Source organism: Cucumis sativus, chromosome 1 (assembly GCF_000004075.3).
Source record: "Cucumis sativus cultivar 9930 chromosome 1, Cucumber_9930_V3, whole genome shotgun sequence".
NCBI lineage: Eukaryota > Viridiplantae > Streptophyta > Magnoliopsida > Cucurbitales > Cucurbitaceae > Cucumis > Cucumis sativus.
In genome coordinates this window covers 8361896-8384141 of record NC_026655.2, presented here as the reverse complement: position 1 = coordinate 8384141, position 22246 = coordinate 8361896, and the positions used below count along the sequence as shown (strand labels likewise).

The 22246-nt window shown below is 34.3% G+C and overlaps 1 protein-coding gene across 3 annotated transcripts; it reads right to left on the bottom strand.

Moving 5' to 3' along the window:
• Nucleotides 1–401: 401 nt before the first annotated feature.
• Nucleotides 402–17845, bottom strand: LOC101215135 (ubiquitin carboxyl-terminal hydrolase 5). 3 transcript variants are annotated; one of them, XM_031885633.1, is made up of 14 exons: nucleotides 17470–17845; nucleotides 16485–16739; nucleotides 15298–15442; nucleotides 15126–15185; nucleotides 14927–15022; nucleotides 9032–9439; nucleotides 8272–8412; nucleotides 8026–8196; nucleotides 4814–5071; nucleotides 4254–4402; nucleotides 3428–3985; nucleotides 2524–2797; nucleotides 1852–2065; nucleotides 402–1183 (listed from the first exon to the last, which is right to left on the bottom strand). In XM_031885633.1, exons 1-13 carry the CDS (start codon nucleotides 17607–17609, stop codon nucleotides 1898–1900), a joined length of 2823 nt encoding a protein of 940 aa, XP_031741493.1. In that variant the 5' UTR covers nucleotides 17610–17845; the 3' UTR covers nucleotides 402–1183; nucleotides 1852–1897. The 3 variants fall into 3 exon arrangements, with proteins under 3 accessions (XP_031741493.1, XP_004147269.1, XP_031741495.1); XM_004147221.3 differs by lacking the exon at nucleotides 402–1183 and having other exon boundaries at nucleotides 1470–2065; XM_031885635.1 differs by lacking the exon at nucleotides 402–1183 and having other exon boundaries at nucleotides 1470–2065; nucleotides 16485–16665; nucleotides 17470–17597.
• Between the last annotated feature and the right edge of the window lie 4401 nt (nucleotides 17846–22246).

The window sequence follows — 22246 nt, the reverse complement described above, 5'->3', positions numbered from 1 at the left end:
AGTTAACTCTCCCAAAAAATCATGTGTATACTGATTTGACGAATTGAAAAGAACATAATGTTTTAAACTCTAATCTAATGACCAAAAACCTGTTTGTCTTGTGAACAAACGATAATGACATGTACAAAATTGAATAGAAAAGCAAAAGGAAACAAATCACACCAATCATAGTTTTTCGCATAGAAAATCCTTTCTTTTTCTTTTGTGGGATAAAGTAGGATGCATAGAACCATTTATTGTTTTTTGCCATATTAAAATTTGTCACACAATCATGAGGTGTTGTGAACAAAAGTGAAAATTCAAAATCCAACCAAAATATATATATATATATATATATATATATTAAAATTGAAATATACATATTTCATTAACAGAATGAGCGCAAAAAATTGAGAGAAACATAGAATAATGAAGCACATGTGAATAAAAACCTAAGCATGATAATATCAAAACTATAAATCGAGTATTAGCCATAAACTTTGTACAAGATATCTAAACAAATTATCCATACAGCATAGTGATCAAAGCCCTTTGTAATCTTCAAATATTGGTTGAATCCCCATGTTTCCGTACAGTCAGAATATCAAACTACAGCCTCGAGTCAAGTCATTCCTTTTTCTTTCTTTCTTTTTTCCCCCTAATATTGGAATTTCAAGAGCACATACCCGTGAGACTCCATTAACTACTAGCCTTGCTTTTTGGGACATATGAATTGAGTTAGGTATAGATTTTGCTGAAACTTTATTCTGAGTTGCAAAAGGAGCCAAAATCCAAAGAACAAAAGCTCTAACAAATTACAACACCACATAAAAAGGAGCTCCTGTTCAAAAGAATGAGTTAATCCAAACCTCTTGCTATAACTCTTGACATTTCTAAAAAAACCTTCCACCTGTTTCTTTTGAGCCAGATGTTTTGTAACACCGCAAAGAAACGAGCATACCAGAGTCATTCCTCTTATCTCAAAAGCTTTGCACAATTTGTTACAAGCCGTTTAGAGTCTAGACGCTGAATGCCTTGAAGAATCTGTTCAGATCATCTCAGCAAACAAACCACTCCACAAAACATAATCTGAACTTTCTGAGTCTTCAATTAACAACTCCACAAAAGGGCATAAGATGATTTTGGTGCTTTTATACAAACACTTCTTTAAAAGCCTTAGTTGGGCGTATTCTCCAAAAAGCACCTTAACATAGTATTTAAAAGATGTTCAAAACCATTTCTCCACAAGGTAACAAAACAGTACAAAGATTTTGAGAAGTGGCTAATATTCAGCCATTTCAAAAGTTATACCAAACTCACGACAAAACAACGTCAAGCAGTTAGTAGTAGTTCTTCCAAAAAGGTTTTAATTCAAATCATTAGGTTCAAAAACCATCCCAAACTCTGCTTTAAATCTCTTGAAAGAATGAAATTCTAAAATTCACCAAACGAAAGGATTCTACTAGATGGAAGGAAGCAAAAATCAGTTCAACATCACAAGGAATGCTGATTTTCAAGAAAATGGATGGTATAAGTACAACAACATAGACAATTCAGTCATTTAGTAGACATAGAGATGCAACAGAAAGGCGTGCATAAGTTAGTATAAAAGGTAGGATTTCAAATAAAATTTTAAAATTTCTGGTTCTAAAATTTCTGTCTTTTTCTTTCTTTCTTTTTTTCTCTTTTTTCTTTTTTACAAAAACATGGGGATAAATATCCCATGTGATTTCCATTACTTCACAACAGGTTCACATGCTAAACAGCCACTTATAGTGGACAGTTTTTTTGGTATTCACTCGCTTCTGGAATTACTGAAACCAGAACAAGAGTGGCCAGTATATATGCAATAAACTTTCAATGCACTCATACCTGAAATCCCATTTTTAAGAAAAATAAGCACAGTGATCAGTGACATCTATTTCTGAGCTGAGGCACATGATTGGACTCCATTACTAAGTGATACGTCTTCTGTCTTTACCCGCCGATAGAAGAGGACGTAAGCAGCGGCTGATTTCACCTCTTCTTCATTTATAAGTGATATGTGACTATCATCAAAACTGTACCACCTGTTTTCATCGATAAGCTAGACAAAGAAAAAAAGAACAAAATAAGGATCGAATTTGTAAGAAGCCAAAACGATACATTTTAGTAGTTGGGTGTGTAAAAATACGAGAAATCACCCCAAAGCTCTAGTGCAACCAAAATTTAAATATGTATATACAGTATATGGAAGAACGGTATCATTGACAAAATAGTATCTAAAATTAAGCACTAGTAATCAATCAAACCCCAATTAAGAATGACCTAAATAACAATAATAAATAAATAAAAGGGGCATTTTTAAAAATAGCAAAACAAATTAAAATATTTACACGCTATAGCAAAATTTTGGATTCTTCTATCATTAGCATATCAATGACTATCAGTGATAAAATTTGCTATAAGTTGTAAAATTTGCTATTTTTGAAAATTTCCCTAAATAAAACGTCAAATAAATATATATAAAAACTAAGAGGAACAAACTTGCTAATTTCTACTCACCTTTATATGTGCAGTGTAGTGACCACTACCCATGCTACCATAATGGTTGGTTAAAGCATACAGTTCATACAGTTGCCGTTGGGAGTTATTTTTATTGGCAACATAATTTGTCAAGTCAAAGTCATGAATTGGAAAGTTGACAAATGTTTCTAGTTTATGCTTCATCGACCGGCTATATGAGAATCTTTTAAGATGGATGACCAACACTTCTGGAAGGCGCCAAAGGTCAAGCTTTTTACTGGCTTGTCGCCGTTCTTTGCATTGAGGGCAAAACCTTCATTAATAATAAACCACATGAGATAATACTAAATCACACAGCAGTTCATGTACAATGTTACTGTACTATCACCACGGTCCATCATAATACAAGTGACAAACTAGTATGTGTTCACTAGGTTCGTTAGGTATCCAGAAAAAATGGCCACAATTTTAACCATCGAAACAGTTAATAATATCATAATTTACTTTTAATATATTATTAGAAAATAATATCTTGCACCAAAGAAAACACTAAGGAACGAGTAGACCTGTCAGAATTAAGGGGATCGGGGAGAGGGTGATAAACAGAAGCTTCAATACTGACCCAAAAAAAATAGAATACTTAAAAATTCTAAAGTAACCAAGCAATTAATAAAGTGACTTGTAGAAATGTCATGAAAATGCGAACAGCACTTGTTGCTAATTCCATTCAAATTCACGAGGTGCAGAATGCTATCCCAAATGTTCAAATAGCAGATCACATAAATTCCTGGATCGAACCAGCCCTTATAGCATAATAGGTGCCAATGGAAGAGGGAACATCTCATCATATGCTCAACAGTACAAGTAAAATGCTGTACACATTATTCCGCTCATGTGAATATAATAAAAGACAGGAAGAAGAGGAAGGCGTAGAGATGCTAACCACATATCTTCAGGAACAAGTGGTTCTTCACGTAGAAAAGACTCCAAACACGAATACAAGGAGAGTGGCTCAGTTCGAGCTTTTTTCATCACAGGCCCAGATTTAAAAACTTCAGGCAAGTTTTCTAGGTAACCCGTATCAAACTTCTTTAGTAGCTTTTGAGACCAATCAATATACACTAGGACTGATGATGATGGGGGTAGTTTCACAGCTTCTTCTCCGCTTGATAACTCGATGCAAACATTTTCCTCATTCAACAACTGAAGAGGCAACTTAAAAGGTTCCATTGCTTTAGATTTTGGATCATCGCTATTCAATGAACTTGTGCATGTTTCAGCAGAAGAGTCGTGATGATGAAGATCTTCTCCAGCATGTGACATGCTAGAATCAGATACATCAGTATCCATCAAAGTCCCAATCTTCGCCAATGGAGAGAGTGCTCTTTTGACTATTCTCTGAAGGTAGTCTTTCTTCACTGGGCCCTCACATGAGACTACCGACACTAGAGGAGTTCCAAAAGGTCTCCATCCTGACATTATGTCCGCATCACTAGTAACCCTGGCACAAAAGGTATATATTGCACATTTAAAATTGTTCCCTCCTTTAAGTAGTAGTAATTCATGAGCTACATTAACATTGTAATTTCTAATAACCAATACTACCCCCAACCAAATTTTGGACAAAAGATACTTTAATCATTTAGGAGCGGAAAAAAAACTCTAATCAGAATGAACGTCAAAACCTGATAGAAAAAGTATATATTATAAAAGATAAACAATGCTTAAATAGCTTCACATGCATGAATGCGTTATCAAATTGCACATACTGTTCTTGGCTTCGATGAACTAATTGAAGATATTTAGCATTCTTTGTCAACTTTGGAATTTTGTAGGCAGCAATATGGTCATCATCTTTTATCGTGGACAATGATATCAGTGGATCTTCCAGAAACCTGTGAACCAAATGGTCTCGCACCTACATAGGAGACATTTCCAAACAAAAATAAGTAAAAAAACTGCAAACCTGCCAATATTCACCTGTACTAATGCACTTCTATACATAATTTAACTCATAAATCTCCTGGGAACTAAAGATGATGGGAAACAATTTTTTGTCACTCTTTCCAAGTACACATCAGAGAAGTTCCATTGAGAAGAACTACAGAGCTGAAGCAGCTAAGACACAAATTCCGAACATGAACATGTAAGGGCTGTATAACAGCGAAAACAAAATTAAGAATCAGCAGTAATCAAAGTCTATGCAAATCATTATTGAAGCCTGCTTCACAAAAACATTGCCATCCTCATGCTTGCAAAGGAAATAGAATAAGTTCTATATTTATATGAGCACATAACAAATTTATGCATAAAGTTAAGTGCTACAAACCTCCGCCAAAAGGAGCTTCTCACTATGCCTCAATGAACAAGTGCCGTTAAGTGCCTGTATTAGATCCCTACACCGGCCCTGCTTTGGTACAGTGACAGTTAAAGTTGATGGACGCTTACTTCCATCACTAGTAAAAACAGTCACTGTCATAGTGCGGGTGGTGGTTGACTGGAGTGGCAACGAGAGATACATGAAGGGATCAAAAGTGACAGAAACTTTATTGCACACGGGACAGACTAAAGTTGATTTGTATTGGCCCTGTAAAGTGAGGGATAATCAAATTTAATAACCTCTAAAGCTGTCTTGAAATAAAGGTACGGCAAGCAGAAAATATGCAAGGGAATGAGATGAGCAGAATAACCCAAGAAAAATATTTCTGATATCAATTATCATAAAATAAAATTGCAGAGACTAAGAGGAAGCTAGACATACTGATGTAGAAGGGATGGCTCCAGCCTTGTCCTATTTACTAAAAGTCACAATTTTTTTAATTGAAAACTTCTCATTGATATAATAGAAATGAATAAATGTTCAAGAAAAACAACACCAAAATAAAGTGAACAGTTAAATTAACTACTGACACAAGCAGCCAAAGGGAGGCTTTGAATTTGAAACTCGACCAAAACTCTTCCACAAGACCTTAGGAATTGGTATTAACATTAGAAAAATTTTGGCTTTTCTTACTAGATAGACTTAGATTCAAAACTAAAACCGAACATGGCAAAGGGTGCTTGCCATAATGGCAATAATTGGAGAGTAAGTAGGTCAGTGAATAACAGAAATTCAAGTGCTAAAAGCCCGGGTTTTCACTCGGAAGTTGTAGTCCCATGCTTCGTCAAGAACTTATTCCCTAGTGGGCAACAGGCTGAATAGGAAGCTAAGAACCTGTGAGACCTCCAATTATCCACACATATGTTAGGAAGGGCAAAAAGGGGAATTCATCAGCTAATAACAAGAAAGAATGATTGAGGGAAGGATATCGTGCAGAGTGGGTCCCGCTGGGAAGAATTTTAGGAGGGCTATAAATAGTGATTGTTTGTGAGAGGGTAGGTAGGTTTTATTTTGTCATCTTTATGATGGGTAGGCTGCTGTAGCCGCAAAAGGGAAGTATCCTTCTTGTAAAAGGAGCTGGTATGTTTTCTGGTTATTTCCTTTCTTTGTTATATTTCATATCGTTGATTGTAATATTTTGGCTTATATATAAATAAAGAGTAACAGAGTATTGCCTCTGTTTAGCCATTGTTGGGTGTTTTATTTGATATTTTGGTCGAAAGCCTGACACAACCATAGCTATGCATACAAGACATGGATACAACACAACACAAACACGGCAAAGATTTTTTTTTTAAATCTAGGTTAGAGTGTAAAATAGCCTCCTTTCTCATGCCAAAGATGTCTAAGCTCAAGCTCCCAAGTGATATAGGACCGTTACTCATTGATAAGCTTCAAAGTAGACTACCATACAAATGATACTGTATCTGTTTGAAGTGTTTGTTTGCTAGATAGCTTTCAAGCAGGTTGGTGGATATTTTCAAGGGCCTAATTTTCTTGACTTCAAACATTATATGTATTTCTGTCGTTATGTTTTCACTTTTCAGCCTTGTTTTTGTCTACCGTAGGTAGCTTCTGTTGTTATTTTGGTTGTTACTTTGGTCTTTTCATGACCTTAGTATTGTTCTTGTACTTTGGTCTTTTCTTTGTATTTTGGATATGATGAGGGTGCTATAGGGGTGTCAACTTAGTTGAGATGTCCGGGTGCACCTACTGATCCTATCCCTCTCTCTCCCCCCATTTCTTGGCTTCCCTATTATTCTCATTGTATAGATCTCTCGTACATTGAGTTTATTAATAATAAAGAAGCTTGTCTCCTTTTAAAAAAAAAAACATTAATAGTGTGTTGCTAATCAGATCTTAAGGAAACGCTTCTGAAAGGGAGAAGTTCAATTTTGTGATTGTTACAACTTTGCTTTGGCAGGTGTTGTTAGAGAGGAACAGGAGATTAATTTTTGAAATTGAGAATTGGGGGGGTCAATTGGGATAGTATAGAGTTTTAGACCCTCCATAGACTATTCATTCTAAAGGTTTTTGCCACTAAGACCTTTTCATTCCACCAATTGAAAGATCCTTATTGTAACACTTGAGCTTCTAGGGTTACACTGGTATACTTGATTGTCGATTATTTTTTCATTTCCTATTTAAGGGCATTGCTATTATGAAACCTAACAGTAAATTTGAAGGAAGATTTTTTATTTGTCAAACCTACAAAGGTGCAAAATCCAACCCACATAGCATCCAAAATTTTTTGTACAGAATTTTTTCTTTTTTAAAAAAAACGGAGACATGTAGCTTATATTCAAAGTCAAGTCATCACGAGGGGAAGAAAAACACCATATGGAAATTCTTGTGGTGCTTTGGTTTAGTTTATTTGGTCGGAGAGGAGTAAGAGTTTTTTTATTGTTCAAATGAGGATTTTGTAGAAACCAAAACAACATATGATTTCCAGCATTAGAAAGAGCCGGAGAGGCATATAATAATTCTTCTTTAACTCATACAGACTAGGAATTCCTTTTTATTTCATACTAACTTGAGAAAATCTGTTAAATCCCAAGGGAATAGTTGTCCAGCTTCTCAAACAAATCCTCAGGGACATAATTGTACAACCCCAACAGATCCTACACAAGTAAGGTTGTCAACCAAAGAATGTTCCTATTTGAGAAAACTTCCAAATATTAACTCCTTTTGTTTCTCAACCAGTACTGATCTACAAACTAGAGAATATTCCTTAGATCTCAAAGAAATAGTTGACAAATGACAACCCATACAACTGTTCCTCAAGGACATAGTTGTACAACTACAACCTACACAATGGATCTTTTACTTGGTAGAGTCGTTAACTAGAGAATATTCCTATTTGAGAAAACTTCCATTTTTCTTTTATTTTTATTTTTTTTGCAATCAGTACTGATCTCCAATTGGAGGATACTAAATCTTCCTCTTGTACATCTTTTGTAATTAACACATTGTATCTTCCTGAGGATTCCACATTGGAAAAACTAAGAGCCTTCAGAGTGTTTATATGAACTACCCTTCTCGATATCAATTACTAAGAAGGAACCCATGTTATTTAACATTTCTTAAAAGAAAAGGTAAATTTAATGCGTGTGTGATTTATAAAAAAATATATTGCAGTTGAAATAAGTAATTTTACACACTTGGCACACATCGACAATAATGGAATCATTACGAGCAATGTGGTTCGCCCAGTATTCATCAGCAACTTCTTCATCAGGTCTTCCATCTGCATCTCTGGACTTAATATAGGGTTTGTGCTTTACGCGATTCAGATCTTCATGTAAACCATCAAGCAGAAATGCTAGAAGTTCCTGCAATCAAACTTTTTGATTTCTTGATCCAATAAAATGATTTGTGAAAATAGTAAAATTACGTGAGTAATAAACCTGGGAATCATGCTGATTATATCCACTAAATTGGGGTGCAAAACGAGCAAGCTTTGCTTTAAATGGACGGGGAGCAACAGACGTTCGTCCAGGAGCCCATAGCTTTCTAAGCAAGTCACCAAATGCCATGGCAAGCTCACCCTGTGTATACAACTTCAAGTTAGCAGAGTAAACTATAACAGACACCATACAAATATCAGTAAATGGCTGCTTCAAAATTTCGAACATATAACTTCAAAAGCAATCAACATAAGAATCAGAATGCAGATACTCTTGTACCAAAAAGAACACTGATCTTTAGAAAATAAATTGCCATGAAACCTGTGTTATATTACATCCATGTCCTGAACCAATTCATGCACAAGCCAAAATCAAAAAACGCATTTTCACTCTTTTTTTATTTTTCTAGACTATGTAGGAGGTTCTGCATCTCCTGATGTCCTTATCCAAAGTGCTTCTACAAGGAACCGTTGTTGCTTTTCCATTTCTCGTGAGGGAACTCTATAATATAATAAATTTTACTCTTTTCTACAAATTTCATAAATAGCCCTATATTCATAGCATTTGTAAATAGGGGGAGGAGTTGAGAACTCAAAACTATACTCCAAGAATTAGAAAACAAAAGAGTATGGAAAAGTGTCACACAATTGTGCAGTGATAAGTGAAGTTAAACCTTGCATGCTTTGCTACTGTAATCAAGACAGATTCATTAACAACATAAGTCTAGGTTTCTCGAGTCTGAAATGCACATGAAACTTACAACCATGCCCAAAGGATTCTGCCAGTTAATCTCCTGATGATAATCCTCACGGAAATATCGAGCAAACTCAGGTGTGTGGACAAGGCATTGAATTGCACTATTCATGAAACAAGTGTTACCAAGATTTAACAACCCTGTTAGACCACAAGAAGAACCCCTCGTACTAACGCCACTTTGCCCATATGCATTATCCAACTCTTTAATTGAAGAAGTAGGGTTCTGGCTCTGCACCACTTCTGTTTTAGACGCCCCCTTGTTAGGCATGCCTCCTGCACTTATTAAGTTTGACTTAGAAGCCTCTAAGTGAATAGAAGTAGCTTCCTTGTCAGTTGTTCCATTATCCTGAACATAACTTGTACAGCCACCCAACGCATTGTGATTTCCATGGTTTAAAATCTCCACAAGAATCTAATCAAAATGAAGAATGAAAAAATTTCAAGAAGGTTATAATCAAAAAAGAAATTTAAGAAAATTAGATTTCAGTAGGCAATAAATGCTCTCGAGAAATTCAAAGTACAAGCGATTCCACCAAATCTAATAAAACTTGCAAGGAACTGTGCAAAATGATGTGAAATCAACACAATTCCAGGATATCACAAGTCTCTAACATATCAATGTGGAAATATAGAAATAACAAGCTTTCAGCTGAGAATTGAAATGGCAAAAGGGCCTAATCAACAATAATTCCCAATCATGAAAATCATGTTCTGAATCATGAAACTCAACATAGACAAGATACTCGGAAGGCCAAGTTTATGAACTTCCATTAACCTATTATTGTTGGAACTTCATTTCTTTTTCTGTACAAGGGCTTGCTAGAGCCTATAAGGTTGTCTTCTGTTGTAACTTTCATTATGCGCGAAAATAATCAAAGAAATTCTTTGTCATGGTTTTTTCTCCATATTCTACGGGTTTCCACGTAAACCTTGTGTTCTCTTTTCTACTGTTTAACATGGTATCAGTGAGTAATGACGAAACCCTAATCTTGCCATTGGCAAAAAACAACCAGTGCAAGATAAAATTGCCATTCTGCACTAGTCTTGCTTCAGTCACAATTGCCTCCACTGTCAAAACTGCCAATTTTTCAGCCACCGGAATTGTTGATGTCGTCACTATCACTGCTTTCCAAGCTGCCATTTGATCATTGTCTTCAATCCTTGCATATCCGTCCAATTCTAGTGCCGCCACAACCCTTTGATGAAAACCCTAGCCGAAACATGCACCATGAAACCAAGATTTGTGAGTTGTCCACCTACCACAAAGGTAAATTGCCTGCCGCAACAACAAGCTTCTCGCAGCAACCGGGTCTTCCTCATCATGCATCACCTAGTTATGAACATCAAGGTTTGGGTGGTTCATCCCCAATAATGGTACAACAACAGTTGACTAATCTCCAGACAAATTTTCGGCAACAAGTCGCTACTCTTGGGTTAGCCCTAGGTGCTTCCACACTCCTAAATTCTAGTACAGTGAATTCTGACATTTCCTCCAAACTACCGATATATCCAGAGTAACCTTTGTCCCTACTTTAATTACTGCAAACTATTTGTATGGCTCTATGGAAAATTTCACCGGGTTATTTGTAGGAGAAAAGTTGAATTGTCAGAATTGTTTCTTCTAGTCTCGATCCATGTAAATGGTCCTTAAGGGTTGAGTATCTAATTCGTGAGATATCAAGATCTAGACTAGAGGATCCTCAATAGCACATTTCGAGAGAAGAAAACTCTCTACTTCGATCACGGCTAATTAGTAGTATTGAACCCCAGATATGAAAACTATAGTTGTATGTTACGACTGCATGAGAGTCGAGATATTAAGGATGCAGTTTAGAAATTATATTTTAAAAGACAAAATGTGTCTCGTCTTTACACTCTGCATAAACAGGCTCATGAGTGCAAACTGGGATGGTGGATTTCAATTCATACTTCAACAAATTGTCCTTAATCTAGCAAGAGATGGACCTGTGTTGTGAAATTATCTAGGATTGTCTGTATGGAGATGTCCAATATTCCAAGATTGAGGAAGTCGATCGTGTTTATGATTTCCTAGCTAGTTTGAACTCCAAGTTCGATACCGTGCAAGGCTTAATATTGGGACAGAGGCCTATACCTTTTTTGATGGAAGTGTGTTCTAAGGTGCATCTAGAGGAAGACAGAGTCAATGCTATAAAAATCGTGACTGTATATGCTATTGATTTTGCTACTTTCAGTGTGAAATTATTTGGTTCTGATTGGACAAGCAAAATGAGAAACAGACCCCAGTGTGAGAACATTGTAAGAAACCTTGGCATACGAAAGAAAAGTGCTGGAAATTACATGGCAGACGACCAATTGGCAGAAGACGTCCTCCAAATGACAAGTCCAACCCTCATCGGGCACTTATGAGTGAATTGATGAGTGTTCCCCAGTCACAACCTTAGGTGAATTGTCAAAGTGACTCTAGTCTCTCCTCCTTTGAGGTTGTTGTTCAATCATGTACTTCTCAATGCTCAAGTCTCCTCAGTATAAATGGTAAGAAACCATGGATACTTGATTCAGGGGCTACAGATCATTTGATTGAATCCTATGATAGTTTTTTATCATATTTTTCGAATGCTGGTAATGAAAAGATTTGGATTGCAAATAGGTCCTTTGCTCCTATTGCAAGCAAGAGTCATATTTCTCCCTTTGATGGTCTAACTTTACAAAATGTGTTGCATGTACTTATCTTACAATTTACTACCTATTAGTAAGATAACTAGAGGTTTGTGTTGATTTTATGGAATTAATCTATATTTCATTAATTACTTAATAGAGATACAAGCCTATATATAACCATAGAGAAATACACTTAAGGAGATAATATCAAATAATATCTCCAGAATAATATCTCCTAAGAATAATATCTCCTAAGAATAATATCTCCTAAGAATAATCTAATTATATTAATAGTTTGGACTATCAAGATTCCTTCACCAGATAATGTTCTCTTTCAGGACTTGAACTCAGATAAGATGGTTGACATTGCCTTGCACGATAGAGGACTCTATCTCCTTGATGACGATGCTCACTCTAGGAATTGTTATAGGACTAGTTTGTTGTCTTCTTATTTCCAACTTCAGAAAAAGATCGTATGCTTGGCATTTTCGCCTTGGTCACCCAAATTTCCAATATACAAAATATTTATTTCCTCATTTATTTAATAAAGTTGATATCTCTTCTTTCTCTTGTGATGTGCACTCATGCAAAACAGCATAGGGCCATCTTTCCGTCTCACCTTATAAACCCTCTCAGCCCTTCGCCCTTATTCATAGTGATGTTTGGGGCCCCTCAAGTATTACCATCTCTTCAGGGAAACAATGGTCTCTGACCTTTATTGATGATTATATTTGTCTCACATGGCCAGGCTAGTCGCAAAACGGTTCACTCAGACCTATGGGATTGACTATTCTGAGACTTTTTCTCCTGTTGCAAAGTTGAACACTATTAAAGTTTTGTTGTCTATTGCAGTGAATAAAGATTGGCCTTGTATATCAACTTGATGTTAAGAATGCATTCTTGAATGGGAATCTTAAAGAGGAAGTGTACACGAGTCTGCCTCCAGGATTTGAAACTCAATTTAATTATCAGGTCTGCAAGCTTTGGAAGTCCTTATACAAGTTGAAACAATCACCAAGAGCGTGGTTTGACAGATTTTTCACTTGCATCAAGTCTTAGGGGTACAACCAAGGGCACGTTGATCACACCTTGTTCACCAAAGTCTGCAAGGTAGGGAAAATTGCAGTACTGATTGTCTATGTCAATAACATTGTGCTATCTGGGGATGATACTGATGAGATCGTTCAACTAAAGAAGAAGATGGGGTTTGAGTTTGAAATCAAGGATTTGGAAAATCTAATGATCAAGTTCCAATTGATAAAGAACAATATCAGTGCCTTGTAGGTAAATTAATTTACCTACCCCATACTCATCCTGATAATTCCTTTGTTGTGAGTGTTGTCAGCCAATTTATGCAAGCTCTCTATGAGGAACACATGTAAGCTGTCAATGGAATTGAGATACTTGAAAACAACACCTGGTAAAGGGTTGATGTTTAAAAAGACAGACAGAAAGACCATTGAGGTATACACTGGCTCGGACTGGGCAGAATCGGTTGTTGACAGAAAGTCTACCTCCGGTTATTGTACCTTTGTTTCGGGCAATCTTGTAACTTGGAGTAAGAAGCAAAGTGTTGTGGCCAGAAGCAGCACTGAGGTTGAATGTCGAGCTATGAGTTCGGGAATATGTGAGAAAATTTGGCTCCAAAAAGTCACGTTTGATCTTCATCAAGAATGTGAGTTACCATTGAAGCTTTTCTGTAATAATAAAGTTGCTATTAGTATTGCTAACAACCCCATTCAACATGATAGAACTAAACATGTTGAGATTGATCGGCATTTCATCAAAGAAAGACTTGACATTGAGAGCATCTACATTTCGTACATCCCTTCGAGCCAACAGGTTGCTGATGTTCTCACCAGGGGCGTCTCAAACCAAACTTCGACTTTTGTGTTAGCAAGTTGGGCCTCATTGATATTTACGTCCCAACTTGAGGGGGAGTGTTAGAATTAGTGGGCTTGGTCCTTGAGGTATTTATGAAAAGACTATGGAAATACTTACCCTAATTCCTTTTTTTTTCTTTTTTATTCCCTTGTGTATTCTATTTATTCTCCCACATTGTACCTATTGTAAAATTTATCAGAAAATAATAAGAAAAATATTGTGGTTTTTCTCCCGTACTCGGGTTTCCATGAAAATTTGTGTATTCTTTGTTTCTACTTTCAATATACCCACATCATTGTGAGGCCCTCAGGTGAATTCCTCCTCTTCAGCAGCATTCTTGGAAGCATTTTTGTGTGTAATTCCTTTCTTGCCCTTTCTTTGTACATGTGCAATATTAAAGATCTAACAGATTATACAAGAGCTTTCTAAAAGTCAAGGGATCGATTTGCGCATCTAGACATCTCAACTAAGTTGACACCCTCATCATATCCATAATTAAAAATGAAAAAAAAAACTTCACTCGGTCATGACTATTAAAGAGTCTAATACAAGGGAAATATAACCAAGAGAGAAAACAAACAAACAGTTGAATAAAAACAAAATATCCAAAACCAAGCTGGAAGAATTAATGCACTCCAATTTAAGTTAATGTAGAAAGAAAGAAAGCCAGAAAGGAAGCCTATCTGGAAAATATGGAGGCAAAGGTATACAAGTTTTCTTTTCGTTTAATTAGAAACCTGAAGAAGATACATTAATGAAGAAAAAGAGATCACACCCTCACAGCAGGAGAACGAGAATACCCCCTTCCCTCCAAATGAAGTAACAGAGAAAACCCTACCAAAAGGAGATGATTTTACATTGCTACAAAAATATTGAGATTGGTTGTTTTTTCCTCAAACGTCCTATGAATTCTTTCCAACCAAACTTCCACCAAAAGTGTTTGAACTGCACTATACACAAAATCCTAGCCTGCCTTTTAAAAGCCAACGGTAGTAAAAGCCTGGATGTTTAGAGGTATAGAGAAGGACCCAAGTGAAATTTAGTCCTTCGTGAGGTTCCACGTTTCTCTTTTTCTTCAGGTTACTTTATATTTAGTTGGAACCTCTTTCCTTAGAGGGATTTCTATGCACTTGGTTATACCCTTGATTTTTTGTACGTCCTTCAATTCTTTCATTTGTTTTTTATAAACTCAATTGTTTCTATCAACATAAATAAATAAATAATAAAAAAAAGTCAATCATCCACAAGTCTATGCAGATAGATAAACAACCCAAATTCCAAATATAGATCACGTGTATTCCAAACTATCAACCAAAAATTAATGAAAAAGAAAAAAATGCTTCTCAAGAAAAGTAGTTACAGTGGACAGACTTACATCCTGATCCATCTGAATGTTAGCATCATCAAGAGTTTTATCCATGTCATTCATTAAAGCATGTTTTCTGTGGCCATAGTAATCCCAAATGCAGACCTGGTTAAAGTAGTGAATACTTCAAACAAACGTTTATTTGGAAGAAAAAAAACAGAGTTACAAATGGAAGACTCTGAATGTGGCAGGGTCATATGAACTTTACTTGTTCTAAGTTAAGATCAAAAATTTCACAAGCTCGTCTGTGAAGCTCGCCAATTGTCTCCTGCCAAATAAATATTAAATTTTTAACCAAAACCAACTGGTAAACAATTTCAATAGAATTGAGACGAGGGTAATTGAACAAAGTGGTAGACCATGAAACATTCTCATAATACCTTCTTGCTTATTCTTATTGTGGAGCGGTCGCCCTTTGGCACCTCTAATAATTGGAGGCGTAGAGGATATACTTCAACAGTCAATTCAGTTTGAGAAAGACCTGCACTAATTACCTTCCGTGCCAATTTTGGACCACCACCGTACCTAAAACCAACCAAACGATCTTACTAACTCATAAGATGGTTCATATGTATTTCAACCATAAACAGTCAGTATCTTGTAAGGAAAAAAGTTCATAAATAACAGTATCTCTATCATGTAAAACTGGCTCAAGGGGATCCACCTTTCTTATTCCCTCTCAAGTATACTTAGTCTTAAATAGATTTGTCCCCATTCAACTATTAATTAATTCAGAATTAATAAGGAAAAATTAAATTATACCCTAAAGTAGGGGTTGAATCACAGCATTGTATCTTTTTTTTCTTTAAAAGAAAGATAACTTTTCATTGATGTAATGAAAAGAGGAAAATGATCCAAAATACAGGATGAAAGTAGTACAACATTATCAAAACAATAAAAGTCAAAGATCAAGCAGAGAATATAAAAGCTCTCAATTCAGACAAATATCTTGGATGGAAAAAATTAGACAAAGAACACCAAGAGGAAGAATTTAGTCTTGCTAGTTCACAATGTTTAGGCCACTGAAGATGCTTATCTTGGAAAAATCCACGAAAATATTTGATTTCTCTACATTTAACATCTATACTCATCAAATAAAACCAAAAAGCAACAAGACCATTAGAGCAGTTTTTCCGCAAGCTACTAAGGTTTTAGAGAATATTTATTGTTCCCTTAATTCTTACTTTTATACTCCCAATGAAGGGCCATAAAAATGAACTATATTTATAAATTAGCAAAAAGAAAGAAAAGACCAAAAAGCTAATAGTTGTCCCTGTAATCATTAAAACTAAAGAAATCAATAACAAAGGCAATCAATGTTTTTATTGCTAAAAATACATTTTTCAACTGACTCACCACAAGAAATACTCTATGATCCAGCTCAGAGACCACATAACAGAACCTAGTTCTCAGAAAGTCGTATTGATTACATCAAAAGAAAAAAAAAGTAACAAGAAACAGGACAAGTAAGATCTATGGTCTCCTCCCTTCAAGCCCAGTGACTACGAGTTATTTTCATTTTTACCATTATGAAAATCAATGTTTCAATGGCCATTAAATGACTCACCACAAGCATAGCTGGTTCCACACTTCTTGTGGAAGCAGAACATAGTCACGACCTTCTAAAAGAGTATCATGTATTTCAATGCCCGCACTAGAGTCCTCTGATGCAGCATCATAAATTAGGTCAGAGTTATCAATACTAGCAGGTCTCTTTAACATGCTTGAACCAAATGAATCATAAATCTCTGCAAAAGAGGATCCATCATTTGTATTAATCGGTTGGTCTTGGTTGACATATTCAATCCAGTGTTGCCACCATCTGTTACAGTAATATTCAATTATGAGACTATGTTTGACAATTGCTTGGTTAAGGTAACGCTATGATATCTGAAAGTTAATGAAAATGCCGACTCTTACAGACATTTCATAAAAAGCAGACCATGCAAAAACCACTTGCTGTAAGATTTTTTTAAACCAAAAAAGAAACCCAATGAGAAGCAAGCTCTGAGTTAAACCGATTTCTTTTATCCCTCCAGCTTACTCCAACTATAACGCTAAGACCAAAAGTATCCCTTTTTACATTAAATGGTAAGCCTTTCACATTCCCTCCACCAATGATTAGAGGAGAAAAAAAAAAGATTGGGCCTAGATGGCTGCACAAGAAATCCTGTATAGAACATCATTAGAGGCGAACAAGAATATCACATTACATCTCCCAGAAAGTAAAACATATGGATACATATGCCCTGACAGTTGCATATACGATCCCCAAAGCAGAAAGAACCAAAAGGGTGGAGGAAGAAAGAGAACAACAGCAGAATGAGGGTTGATAGGAAAAACGTTTCAAACATAAATTGTCCAGAAATGTAAGAATTCTCGGCTAGTTACCCACTAGAGGAAATTTAGCATAGAATCAATTGCATAATTTTCTATGGATAACAAGGAGCTTCTATAAGTACTCTGCAAAGTCCCATCAACAAAATTCGAGAGAAAAGTAACATGTAACACTGAATTAGTTGTGGATTTAAGAAAAATGGAGTAGGAAGAACCTTTGAGTGATTAAATAAAAGATGTCACCCTCTTTAGTATTAGCTTCAGCAGCCAAAGCAATGTCTCTAATCATAATCCTCTCTTCTTCTGGAGTGAGCTCCGTGCTGCCACTACTGCTACACATAGAGACTTCGGCCATCTTCCTGCCTCCTTTCCTCTGAGATCCAGAGAAGAAATGCTCCGAAATAAAGTTGGAAAATTTTGAAATTCCCAAATAAATTATACTGATATTTTCTCAGTAACCAAAAAGATGAAGATGAGGAGTGTGCAGATTTTCTTTCATTTACGAAGAATATGAATTAAAGGTTCAATCTATCTCGTGCTAGGAGTTACACAAACCCTCGTTCGATGACAAACAAGTTCTGGGCATAGCAAGCTGAATTGCCTTGATGGTGGTTGAATCAAATTTTAACTCGGACCGGGTTCGTACTTTTTTTCCCTTCAAAACCGGGTCGTACAAAATCAAGGCGAAGTGCATTTTTAGTTTCTTTTAAGTAAAATAAGAGAGATTTGTTACATGGAAGGATTGGTTGGTCCATTGAGCTGAGGAGTAACTCTTACAAAGTAAACTTCTCGATTCCACCGCTACAAAATAAATTTTGAATCTTATTAACTTTTTACGATATATAGTTCAAAGAGTTTACAATTTATGGTCTAAACTCATGATTTACAAACGTGTAAACAAATTATTGATAATTATTAATAAAATATTTTGTCATTTTATCAAAGTTTTAACATGTATAATTACTAAGGTTAGATGTTTTATCACGACGACAATATGGATATGGACTACTTTGTAATCGTTACAAACGATGAGATCCAAATAATTAATGTGAAAATATACGAGTGGGGTATCATATACAACGAGTTTGTATAAGACTTTACATCAAAATTATTGAACTTTTTTTGTAACATTGTTTATTATAGATCAATATTCCACGAGATGATCATTTGTAACTCAATGTCAATCATGAGTGGGACATGAAAGAACATGTGAGGACTCGTCCTTTGATTTGTATGAGTGAGTGTGACTCAAATTATGTTGCTAACTCAATAAACCGGTCATCTTAGGAACTTGAACATTAAATGGGAAGCTAGAAACATATATATTTTATAAGGTAGAATTCACTACTTTGTTAGGTAAGTATATTATGGCCCATTTGGCAACGTTTTCATTTTTTGTTTTTATGTTCCATGTTCCCTGTTTTCCGTTTCCCGTTCCCTATTTTTTTATATTTTTTTTAGAAAAAATAAACACGTATGTGTTTAATAACATAAACATAAATTGTGTTTGATAACTGTTTCTTGTTTCCTTGTTTTATTCGATATTTATTTTTTATTTTTTTCACATTTAATTCAATTAAACATTACATACTCACTTTATCAAACCTAGATAAGGTCTTCCGGTAATCTTATGGAGAACAATAGGAAGATTGATATATGAAGGATAGAGCCAGCGAGGAGGAAGACGAAAACATACGATGAAGAGGACTAAAATCCACTGTAAAAAGGAAGACAAAGACCCATGACGAAAACACAAATATGGCGAAAGCTCATATCCGACGAAGAGGAAGGTGACGAAGACAATGAGAGGAAGATGAAAACGATGGTTATTTGGAGAAGACGATAGAGATAAGAGGAAGAAAAAGGAAACCACGTAAAGTGTAGTTATTTAGGGAGGGGGATGAAGACGATGGTTATTTGGGGAAGACGACGAAGATAAGAGAAATAAAAAGGAAACCATGCGGAATGTGGTTATTTGGGGAATAAGATGGAAATAATAGGAAGAAAAAGGAACTCGTGTGAGAAAATGTACCTAGTCTATTTTGTAGGTCTCTATTTAAAATTTTGAATGATGTCAAATTGCATTTTGTACGCTATAGAGGAGTTTTGTGTCAAGATTTATATATTCATTTATGTTGAAAAATAATGAAGTATCTTATTTTATGATGATCTGCATTCACATTAATATTCAAGATCTGTGGGGTATTTATTACCACTTATTGGGCACTCAGCGTCTACTCCAATGGGGAGATACTCACTGAGAGTCTAGGCGGCATGCCTCTCCCCTTAATCACATAAAGTGACTATGGGGCAAGGCGTGACACTAAACGATCTTGTATCCAGTCTAAACGATCTTATGCCCAGATATTGTACATAGTCTAAATGATTTCATAGCAAGTTTAAACGATCTCATAGCAAGTCTAAACATTCTTGTAAGTCTTAACGATCTTGTACCTTTGTACTAAGTCTAAACGATTTTGTACTCAGTCTAAACGATATTGTACTCAGCCTAAACGATATTGTATCTAGTCTAAACGATCTTGTACCATATCTAAACGATATATTTGTGATAATAGTCTAACTCTGTCTATCTAGGACAGACAATTGATCGTTTAGATCTTGTACCAAAAAGAAAAAAGAAGATGAAAAGTGAAGAAGTAAGAAATTTTGGAAGAGCAAATGAAAAAATTAGTAAATATTTACATAAATAATCATAATATTGCAAAGTGGAGAATAAGTAATAATACAAAGAAAAGATGAATAAATTGCAAAAAATAGGAAGAAAAAGAAGTAAAAAATCATCCACATTATTCAAAGGCAAATATGTAATTTATGAAAATATCATAAACTTTTTATTTTGTTACTCGGATCGTAAATATTTTATTGTTTTATTATATTTATGAAAATTAACATTAACTTTTCATATTATTGTTTGAAAGACTTTTTAAACTTGTTTTTAAATGGTTATGAATTAAAGATGAATATTTTAAAAACTTAATCAAATTATATAACATCAAAGCTATGGTAAAAAAAAAATTAATATATAATATTCTGTTTTTTTAAAATAAACTAATATGGAAAATTATGAGTTGTGTCTTCTATTTAGTGAGACAAAAAAATAAAACTATAATGATGATTTCATTTATAAATTTAGTTAGTTGTGAAAAATAAATATTTAATAATTGTAAAAGTTAAACCAGATATATTGTTGTTAAAAATTCACCTATAAAAGTTATGTTATAAAGAAATTTAACTACGTGCATGTCACGTGTATATAACTAGTTCTTATAAAACTAAAAAATAAAAGTATACAATTTTAAAACTCATAATCAAACACACGTTAGTTCATACCTTGAACTAAAATGATTATTTTGAGGAAAAGGAAAATGAAATGGATCTCTGGATAATTAAGACTATTGGAACGTATATTGATTTCCAATCGAAAATCTCCAATCTTGATTCTAAAAAGTCATGTGTTTTTTTTTAAATTATTATTTATTGCTTAAGTTTCACTTAAATCATGTACCCCATACACCCAATATGAACCAGGGTTGGGATGTAGCTAATTGGTTACATTGTGTGTAATTTAGCAACCCTAGATTTGTTGCTACTATATGTAACCCATCCTATTTTTGTCAATATTATATTTAATTAAGTGTAAGCTATAAAAAATACCTATGAAGTTTACACTTCAATAAAAAAAAGTAGCATAGGTAAAAATGGCAAAAACATGTTATAATAATTAAGTCTATTGCATAATACTTTATTATTTACAAAAGTGACAAAAAAATAAAGCCTAACACACAAGTATAAAAGTGTGAATTTTATTATTTTTGCTATATTTGTAAAATCACAAACCTTAAAGACATATTTACAAAATACCTAAACTAATTTGCCACTCAATACAAATATTAAAAAAAATGCTTATCAAATTTCAAAAGTTACTCAGAACAAATAAAATAAAATAGATTGAACCAAATTTTACAACAATTGAAATTTAAAATTGAAAGAAAAAAATTTCACAGAACCTTAAGACAAAAATAATTTTTTTTTTGACTATTAACGCATACACTGAAAATTTTAAAATACTCTTAAGCTTTAATTAAAATTTCAAAAAATACTCTTTACAAAAAAAATTTAGGGTATGCTCCACATTGTTTCACCTCCTTCAAGAAGAGGAAGAACAATGAGATGAAAAAGGCTTACACCTTTTTACGATGCGAAGTTCAAACCTGCGTTAACCGCAACAAAAATGATATTCTATGACATTTGTATACAATCCAAATTAAAAGAAGGAAAAAAAATTGATGAATTCAATTTAAAAGTACTTTAAAATCATATACTTGTAGGGATGAAAAGGTAGACTTAATATAGACATAAGAAATAAATAGAACAATGTTAATTAGTATTTAGATATTTATGTTTATAGATTTGTAGTTATGAAAGGAATCCCTTTTAAGGTTAAAAATAAACAATTAAAAGAATAAAGGAATCATTTTCAATGGGTTAATGCAGGGGTAGATATATTTTCTTAAAGAGCAAATTTATTGTAATATAGCTAATCTACAAATTATTTAAAAAATCAAATAAAACCAAAAAATTGAACATGTGATATTAAAGAATGAATTTTAATTAATGGAAAAGATGTCTAGTCTCTAAGACCCAAAACTCAAAAGTCTTTATAACCCCATCCTCCATACCAACGTAAACTCATGGTGTGGTTCCTGAATTCAAATATGTTAGCATTTTTCTAATCAATTTACAAGGAATTTTGTAGCCAACCTTTTCTTTTGTCCAAATAAACAATCCATAATCCATCAACTACAACTGCTTTGTTTGCGTGCTCTCCAAAATCAAACTCCCCACAACTTATAGTCAAATGCAAAGTTGGTCATAAGAAAGTTTAAAAGATTTGGTGCTTCCAGAATGTAGGTTTATGATTCTGCTGTTTCTTAAAGATTTTATAATGATTTAATAAACAATCTCATTATA